The 9914-nt window shown below is 38.5% G+C and overlaps 1 protein-coding gene across 1 annotated transcript; it reads right to left on the bottom strand.

The window, feature by feature from the left end:
- Positions 1 to 3295: 3295 nt before the first annotated feature.
- CRYAA (crystallin alpha A) lies at positions 3296 to 8533 on the bottom strand. The gene is made up of 3 exons (XM_060766898.2): positions 8159 to 8533; positions 6454 to 6576; positions 3296 to 4326 (listed from the first exon to the last, which is right to left on the bottom strand). The coding sequence occupies exons 1-3, from the start codon at positions 8345 to 8347 to the stop codon at positions 4120 to 4122; spliced, it is 519 nt and encodes a 172-aa protein (XP_060622881.1). The 5' UTR covers positions 8348 to 8533; the 3' UTR covers positions 3296 to 4119.
- Between the last annotated feature and the right edge of the window lie 1381 nt (positions 8534 to 9914).

The raw sequence follows: 9914 nt of genomic DNA, 5'->3' as shown, positions 1-9914 counted from the left end.
TTGCATTTGTCACTGTTGAACTTCATTTTGTTAGTTTTGGCCCATCTCTCTAATCTGTCAAGATCGTTTTGAATTCTGCTCCTGTCCTCTGGAGTATTGGCAATCCCTCCCAATTTAGTGTCATCTGCAAACTTGATGATCATGCCTTCTAGCCCTTCATCTAAGTCGTTAATAAAGATGTTGAACAGGACCGGGCCCAGGACGGAACCCTGCGGCACTCCACTTGTCACTTCTTTCCAAGATGAAGAGGAAGCATTAGTGAGCATTCATCTGTCTTTTTAACAGTAACCCTGCTATCCATAGGCATTTTCCCCAGCACCTCATTTCAATGAGTGGATTTCCTTCCTGACAGCTTTCTTCACTGTCTAGCTTTCATAACAATATAAAGAAATTGGAAATATCATGGTCTGGGTTGTTCTAATTTAGGTATTTAATTAAGCTTCTGTATGCCTGAAGGTCTTATTGAGTTCCTTCATTGCACACTTTAAAGTTATATAAATAATTTGCCGCCATTATTGTATTTCCCTAATATGTGACTGGGCCCCCTTTTGTACTTTCCCCCTTAATTTTCATTAATAGCTATTCTGAGTCCTAAATTTAACACGTAACATTCAATTACAGGGGTAATGCATGTGACAAATATAAGTGCATCTGATCCAAAGACTGTATTATCCAGTTCACTCTCCAAAAAGGATTCTCCATGCATTTAATCTCCTTTTCTTATATTGGTTATTTATCTTTCATTCAGTCTTTTTGCTTCCTTACGGTAAATGTAAATTTAATTCTAGACCAGTGGTTCCCAACCTTTTTGACCAGGGACCACTTTTACCAAGGACCACTCTCCAACATTAGTACTAAAAGGGTTACGAATCAACTTTGGATTTTGTCTGATTATTTGGGATGCTGATTCAGAAAATTGCATTGGATAGACCACATCAGCTCTACAGAACATATGCTAACCAGTAGTTGCCATCTCCTCGGCCACAGAAAACCATATTTAATAATCTAGAGCTGGTGTGGTAGTAGTAATCTTTCGTGGGTAGTCATCCAATCTCCTCCTGAGATCCCTGTTGCCTTGGTACTATAAGATGGTTTTGCAAGACCAGTCTCTCTCGTTGCCGCATGGTTTTGAGGCATCAATGTAGTAATGGTGAGGCCATGGACCAGATTTTAGTTCTTGCAGACCACTGGTTCTCCACAGACAACAGGCTGGGAGACAGTTCTGCTCTATCTCCTGACAATAGAAATTCAGTATATTCAGTTATATTCATTTCCAAATGATAACAACTTTATCTTTCTTGTCTGGATCTGGCATCCCCTTTTTCTTGTCTTTTCCCAAGTGGTCTTATTAAAAGGATTTCCTTTAAGCAGCTTGTAAATATTACAAAACAGGTACATGGCTTCTCTTCAGTCTACTTTAACTATATATTATTTATAAGATACAAAATCAGATACAAAAGTCTAGTGAGGATGAGTGAAGTAGAGTGAGCTGATTCTAAGAACATTTGATGACTGCCTTGGCACACTAACTGAAAGCCAAGATTTATAGTGCCATGTAAAAGCCAAATTTAAATCAAGTTTCTATATTTCTAATTTATTTGCTTCCTGAATTTATACATTTTCAGGACATGAATGAAATTATTGTGCATTACCCAAAACAATTGTCATGTAACTCATATCATCTTTTTGCTGCAACATTATCTCCAAAGACAAATGAAATCAAGGCATCCCTATTTCTCTATTCATTGCCTCACTAACCAAAGAAATGCTGCATCATGGAGATGAGTAATGTATGTATCCACAGTGTGTGCATCCACTAATTCAACCATCCATGCTTTTATTTATTTATTTATTTTAAAAAAAACCCAAAAGCAAACCTTGAGTATGCCATTTTATATTAGGGTTATCATTTTACTATACGATTGTATATAATGGGACTTTAACATCCATGGAGATCTGCACACTTGGTCAAGACACTTTCCCAAAAGTGCCACTTTTGAGTTGGTTGGAAGAAGGTGATGAGATGCGACAGGCAGCACGTAGCAGAAGCATACAGAGATTGTGTCTCCCCCCCACCCCCCATCCCCAGGGCTACCTATGTGGATGGCTGACAGGGCAATGTTCAGGGGGATGTCACAGGATCCCCAGGGAGAACAGACAGGAGAGACCGCCATAGCTATCCTGACAGCATTTCATATGGCATTGAAATTCATCCTAACAATAGAGCCTTCCCTGAAAGATGCTAACATGAATTCCCCAGCATTTTCCAAAAGCTCCAACCAACTTGTTACTGGAAAACATTCGTGCTGCTTTGTGAGATGGAAAAGAAATGTTCCTGCCAATCTAAATATTCATCATCACCCCGACAATAATGTATACAATACATGACCTACCACAGCACATTCATAATGGGTATCTTCAAATACAAGATATTTTTATTGCTGCCTATCCTTTTATGTAAAAAAAGCAGTTATTAAAAGTTATTTAAGAGTGATTCATACAGTGTGGTGTCTTCAGCATTGAGATAACCTGCAGCTGAAACTTAATCTGTTTGCATTCTTTTAAAATCAGGTTTTAGGGGACTGGAACACAAGTATCCAATTGCAATTTAAAGAAATATGATTTTGTTTTTTGCTCAGATTGTATTTTATTTGTTCAGCCAAAAAAAGATGCCTGAAAGATGACTTTGTGGCATAATAATTTCAATATTTATTATGCTCTCTATTTTAGGACATTTGCTTTTATTTTTCATGTCCAGTATCAAGGTTCCTTTAAAATTCAAACTAAGAATGCAGAACAAAGGCACAAGAGTATTATTTCCTCAAAATCTTAACTTTCTGAATTGCAGCATATTAAGGAAAAGAAAATATATTGTCAACAGTTTTTACCACCAGCTTCTTTCAAAACAAAAATACTGAGAAAGAAGAACAGGAGTCTTCACAGCTGTCATTTGAAGAGAAGACTGGGTAGTCAAAACAGGTCATCTGGTCTTAGCTTTCTCCCACTTTAGTGAGCTGGATTGGGTAATTACTCCTAAACGAGCATCTATGCAAATAAATAATGACATGCAAATATCATGCCAATTTGTGCCTTCTTTTTCATCATGCATCAAAAAGGCAGGGTGATTGAATGTTTATGAAAGCTAAGAACGTAAAATAGATAATATTTTGATGGTTTGGGTTTTGTAAGCTATTCTCAGAAGAATCAAATGCTATGTATGCATTTTCTCTCAGTTTGTGAACAAAAGCAAATTTTGAGGATGAGAAGGGATGTTAAGGAACAAACGGAACACAAGTTGCTTGTTTCACGTTTCTTTATTGACTGCCACTGACTGAGTTCTCAGATTGTGTGCCAGATATCAGTAAAACAGGTGGAGCTATGTTAGATTTACAGCAAGTTTAAGGAAGATGGTGTGATACACGCAGGCCTGGGAAGAGCTTTGGAGGGGTTTGAAGCCACAGCACCACGATGAGCATGCTTGTCATTGCATCCGTTGCCACTAAGGGAAGACAACACTAGAGCAGATGTTATCTAAATGGATATACGTCTTACTTTAAGAAATATCAGCTGTGCAGAAGAAATGCTACAAAGTCCAAACCCTTTTTGCTTTTGCTTTGTTTAAAGGAATGCATGGTACATTCTTTCGAAGTGCCATCCAAGCCCTCTCCCCACTCCCCAATCCACCCACCACTGATCATTTTAGCTCTTGATCATTCCTGCCTCTTACTTATTTTAGGATAGAAGGACTCTGCCTCATTGTTTTTGCAGCAACAAACTCAAGTTGAACAATTGAGAGCTAACACTTTCTGGTTGGCCCTGTATTTGGTCTTGGCAGATGTTCTCAAACCTAGCACAGCATCTGGATCACTTCAGCAAGTACATCAGCCCTGCACCATGTCTTTCGTGGCACTGCAATGTATGTGTGTATTTGTGAGGGGGATAAGCTTCAAATTCCTCTAGCTGCTCTCCTAGCCTCTCATTCCATTCAAGAGAAAAATTAGAACCAAAAAGAGAGAGAGAGAAATCCTTCTAGATATTCACTGATATCTATGTACTGGCTTTGTGAATGAGGCCTGCAAGTGGTGACAGCCTGGATGCTTCAGCAGCAGTGGGTTCAGCCTAAGAAGAAGGAGCCGCGGGCTTCTCTTCACGGGTTACGGGAATGGGTCTCTCACTATGGCTGGGGTCTGTGTTGGACTGGACCCTGGGAGCAGAGAAGGTCAGCATGCCGTCAGCAGAGAGAGAGCAGGCAAAAGCCGATTGGTCCACATTGGAAGGGAAGCGGTACCGACGGTGGAATTCACGGGAAATGTACCCATGGTCATCCTGAGAAAAGAAGGAAGAGAACAAGAGACGTTGAAGTGTTAGGTATTGCATCTGCAAAGAGTCAGTATGGTGTAATGGTCTGAGTGTTGGGTTAGGATTCTGGGAGACCAGGGCTTAAAAGCCCATTCAGCCATGGAAATCCACTGTGTGACCTCAGGCTAATGATATGCTCTTAGCCGTTGAGAAATGCAATAGCAAATATTTTCTAAAGAAATCCTGTTGAGAAAACTCTTGAAGAGCGCTGCTGTAAATCATTGTCAGAGGCTACCATCTTGGTTGCTCTTTTCTGAACATATTCCCACTTGTCAATAAACTTAATAATGCCATTCCCCATTTTGCTTCAGCAAACACTTTCAAAAAGTCCTACTGCAGCATGGAGACACAAGTTTTTACTTTCACCTGTTCCAGCAGGTAGGCAAACGAGCCTTCACTCTCCCTCCAGTACTCTATTGGGCCCCAAACTGGAAAAAATACATGGCAAATAAATAAGAAATCAAAATCAGAAGTGACTGGATTGTTATCTCTGCTTTTTATTTTGGGTAGTTTGAAGATACACAGGCTTGTGTTCTTCTGACCTATCTAAATACTAAAGTGCCGCTTCTGGAGACTTACCGCTGAGGGGAATTACTTTTTAAACATTGACAAGATGGGGTGTAAGGGGGTCACCAAAAGCAAAAAGAAGTACAAGTATGGTCTGTGAGCTATAGTTTGCCCACTCCACACACTCCAATGGACAGCAAGCTCGGTCCTAGATAAATCCTGCACTCCTTGGGTAATAAAGGGTAATAAAATAACAAAACATAAAGTTTGACCATAAAAGAAATAGAATGAGACACATAATAAGTGAACACAGTTATCTTGGACTGAGTGGTATAATTTTCAAGGATAGGTGTAGGGTCACATTTTAAATGCTGCCCTAGGCAAAAATATGCAGCAGTAGAACTTGTCTTCTATATGATTTTCAATTTATTGACGTGCTCATAGAAATGTACCATAAATTGGTTGTCATTTAGTGATTTCGCTCCCCAATACATGAAGTCAGAAAATTAATAAATCTCATGTTAACTCCTGTAACTAAAGTTATATTTCATCGTATTTCCCCATTTACCCCTCATTCTAAATAATGGACAGTCCTTAAAATCTCATTCTTCACAGTTGATTGATACTATCCCATTTGTCTCTTACTGCCTTTTGATAAAGTGTGCCATTTAAAATTGTTCTCCAGTTCTGCTACTATAGAGACCATATAACACATGAATCTAAATGCGTAGTTTTGTCATTTAGTGTGATGTGGGTTTTCATTGTTCTCAAGTTGAGCGGTGCTGCTGATCTGGAATGAGACATTGGCAGGGTGTACGGGTTCTTTAACCCCTTGTTCTCTGCTTGCATCCTGATCTGTGCCTTGAAGATGCATACACAATTGAGAATCCCATAGATTATCCCATTTACAGATGTTATTAATCTACAAATACTTTCTTAGAACTTCAGAATGCATTGCCACTAATCTCAAAACAGAGCTTGGAAAAGTTTCTTTTGGGGATCCACGATCAGTATGGCTAGGAAACTGCAGTTTTTATTAACGTTTCAAATTTATGCTCAAAAATCATTGCTCAAACTTTTCCCAGTGTCATACATGATTAAAATTCGAGAGCTGCTTGAAGATTATATGCTCCGGTGATTCACAAATTTTGTCCATTCTGGAGTTTGGGGATTCATCTCCCAGATGCCCTAGTTACCTTGGCCAACAGTCATGATTTCTGAGGGATGAAATCCAAATCATCTGGAGAACCAAGTTTTGGGAACTACTGCTCTAATCCAACATTTTGTTCAATGCCAAATCTGAAAAAGGGGGTAACTACAGTATCCCATCTCACCTCTGCCTATATCTCCAGCAAAGGAAAGCTTTTGAGGCACCTTTTCCCCACGCTTACAGCATTTAGCATTTGGTAGTGCCTTATGATCCTTCACTGACATCTACTTCCCTGGATTTTCCAATTTCTGATTAACAGAAAAGTATCAGCAGATCTCACATTTGATATTTCTTAGCATAGAATATACTGATATTCTTAATTGGTAGCCTTTAATATAATCTCAATAAAATGTACTTTCATTGTCCCTTCTTCATACCTGTCTTTCATTGTGCTTCCCATGAATTTCCACAAAGTCATCAATAACCTTCACGCTCAAATCTTCAGGGGAGAAGTGTTTTACATCCAAATAGATTGTATACTTGTCCCGGTCAGATCTCACCTGAAATTAGAATGAGGAGAAACAAGCCCCCTCCAATTAATATTCAACATTTTGCAAAACAAGGTGATTACTTTAAGAACACAAAGAGCTGTCCTTATATTCTTTACAAAATTATTTGTAATGGCAAAGTTACTGAAGGTTATTCTAGAGTCTAATGAAATTAGAAGAAGCCTTGTTAACAATTTCTATTTGGAAAAGGAATGCTTTCTGAAAAGGCGGGGGGAGGAATTTTAGTCCCACAAACAAATCCAGCAATTGGGAGCTTCCAGATAAGACAACTACCCTGCTTCATTGATGGAATTTTACAGGATATCCATATGATGTGTTCTTCCAATTGTAGCTATCCTATGTTTTCCCAATGCTGCATCTATCTCCCCCTTCCAGCACAAAGCCAGTAAAAACTAGAGATGGAAAGAATATTCAAATAATATGAAAAAGTCTGATTGAAAACCAGTTTTCTATGTAATATTGAGAAAATTGGATAAGACTGATGAAAATCTTTGTACATGGTTGATTGACATGGAAAATATTTTCTGCGCAGAAAATAATATTTCTGAATAAAAAACTATCACTTTTAAGGATTGAAAACATAATATAGATGCCTCTTTTTTTTGCTAGGAACTGCCCATCTGGAAGTTTCCAAAACATGTTTGTCTAAGCTACGAGTATTTCACTTACTTACTTCAGAGGAACAAAACTTGCTGAAAATCAATATTGTGGCCTTAAAAATCCTTTTAAATAGTATGGATTGATACGTTTATAGATGTGCATTAAGGATCCTATATACCAGCTTACAAAAAAAAAATCCCTGACTGGAATTCATTTCATGGCTACTCTGATTCACTCTGCATAAGGTTTTTGTTGTGATGTTCCACTTCACTACAGTTTTCATATAGTTTGAGACCAGAAAACCCAGGTGTAAATAGAACCATGGAGGTATTGTCTCACTTTGTCTATACGATGACATAAATGCAGATATGCATAGAAAGAGCAAGATCCCTGAATTTAAGTGCTAACTTTTAAAAGTTGCCATAGCTGTTCACCTGCTGAGATAATATTAGATTTCTACACAACACCTTAAACAAGTTTGTAGAATACAACACAAAACAAGGGAACCTATCAGATTTGCTTGATCAGAGTGCATAGCTTGAGAAAGAACCAATCCTCTTTGTAGATAATCTATCTATTCTTTCTGCCACTAAGTAGTGGATAAAGATTTATTATAGCTGTCAGAATATGGTGAATATTTTAGTGTGAATTTATTTCTAATTATAAATTAACTAGAAACTACTTAAGTGTAATTCACATGAAGATTTGCTTTCATCTAAGCATGTAACTCACATTCTCCAATCTGATGAATGCTTCGCTTTCTAAAACTATAATTACAGAATGTCTGAACTTTCTTACTGTTAAGTGATAGTGATATCTATTTTATACCATCCTGTTTGGCAAATAACATATCGACTTTGGTCGTTTAAAAGGTGAGTGGACCAATGAAGCCAACAACAAATCCAGTGGCTTGTTGTTTCTTTGAATTGCAAACCAAAGGAGTTTAAATTGATTCCAGAACATGAAGTCTTACCTCGGAAACACCTGACTCCAGAAAAGTGCGGAAGAACGATTGCCTGTAGTATGGGCTGATGGTCGAGGAAAAGAAAGGCAGGAAGTCATATTCGAAAAAACCTTCTCCAAAATATTGGTCAAACAAACGGCTTGGGAAAAAGGGTCCAAGAGCACGTTTGAACCAGGGGTGCTGAATGGTAATATCCATGGTCGTCTTTGCTGCTGCTGCTGCTGCAAGCCTGGAGGTGGAGAGGAGACAGTGCAGTCACTGTGAGGTGACAGTGAGGTCTTTGTTGGACTGCACAGTGGCGTTTGCGGGAAACGTCCCTCTATATATACCAGGTTCACAGAATAAAGGCATTAGTGGGATTTCTCTGGAAAGACATGATCTCATGATGAAGGCCAATCTGGTCAGCAGAAATTGTAGGGGCTGACCCGAGAATGACAGTCTGGTTAGAATCAGTGCCAGATCTCGCTGAACAACAGCTGGCTGGGCTCTGCAGAATTCTCCCTGGACAGACAGCAGGGACCGTTGCCACTCTCCAGCTGCAAGGGACACCAGCCCTCACTTAGGCAAGGGCATCCCAAACAATATCGCAGCTGACAGGACTCTAAAACTTTTCTCTAAGTTGAAGTTCCCTACTTGTTGCTTTTTTAAGGGGGGAAGGGGGGGATTAATCTGTAAACATGTCTGAAGCCTAGAAGAGATACTTAGCAGCATTTTTAAATAGGGGTTTAGATGAAATTTTACTTTAGACTGAAAGCAACTGAAAGAAAATACATTCATACTGATGGGTGCATTTATTTATTTACTTATTTACTTACTTACTCTATTTGTATCCCACCTTTCTCTACCCCGAAGGGGACTCAAGGCGGCTTTACATATATCAACTATTCAATGCCTTTGGACAACAAACAGTTAAAATACACTTAAATTTAAAATTAAAATTAAATGAACATTAAAACATATAAAACATATACACTGTAGAATGCATGCAATTTGACACCACTTTAACTGCCATGGGTCAAATGCCATGGAATCATAGGAATTGCAATTTCTCAAAGCCTTTAGTCTACTCTGCCAAAGAATGTTGGTGCTTCACCAAACTACAAATCCCAGGATTTGCTAGCAAGGAGATACAGCAGTTAAAGTAGCATCAAATTGCATTCATTCTACAGTATAGATGCATAACATGGAACCCTGGTGCCAAACTGCAGTCATTCTATAATGTAGATGCACAATGAGTTCAGCAGACTGTGAAGAAAAGAAAATAATACAGCAGCATTTTATGTCAACATAGTTTTAAATCGGGGGTGAATATCATTCTGGTGTTTTAAAAATGAAGTTAGTAGAGCCGTATACTTTGGAGACAGATAAACAACTTAAATCATAGGTTTTATTCATCCAGGTAAGTACAGAAAAGATAGTCTTGTACAATGAAAGGAGCACTGGAAATAGGCCTGTATTGTCCATCCAGGCTGGACCTTCACCACCACATTTCTGATGTTATATGTAAATAGATATCCTCTTCCAATCTCATTTTCTTTGAAGATCTGTTTTCACTTGAGATATTCATGAACACATATGCTTCCCTTATTGGCCTCCTTTCTCCAAAATTGTGTATGTATGGTCAGTGTCTAGTATACATTTAACCTACCTGTATACCTGAAAATCAAGGCAAGCAAAGCAAGACCTGTGTTCGTATAGTCAATGCTGTATCATCTTAAAGAAGAACAAATCTACACACACATGTCATTTATTGCATGCATAACCT

The sequence above is a fragment of the Anolis sagrei genome, chromosome 3 (assembly GCF_037176765.1).
Source record: "Anolis sagrei isolate rAnoSag1 chromosome 3, rAnoSag1.mat, whole genome shotgun sequence".
NCBI classification, from domain to species: domain Eukaryota; kingdom Metazoa; phylum Chordata; class Lepidosauria; order Squamata; family Dactyloidae; genus Anolis; species Anolis sagrei.
Note: the sequence above shows the minus strand (reverse complement) of the source record. Positions and strands in the feature narration are given on the sequence as shown.

Bases quoted from the DNA above. Each gene is read 5' to 3' on its own strand.
- CRYAA (XM_060766898.2), bottom strand. From the start codon at position 8,347: ATGGATATTACCATTCAGCACCCCTGGTTCAAACGTGCTCTTGGACCC. The intron at 6,577-8,158 runs GTAAGACTTCAT...TTCTAATTTCAG, and splicing joins TGGAGTCAGGTGTTTCCGAG to GTGAGATCTGACCGGGACAA. The intron at 4,327-6,453 runs GTATGAAGAAGG...TTCTTTTCTCAG, and splicing joins GGAAGCACAATGAAAGACAG to GATGACCATGGGTACATTTC.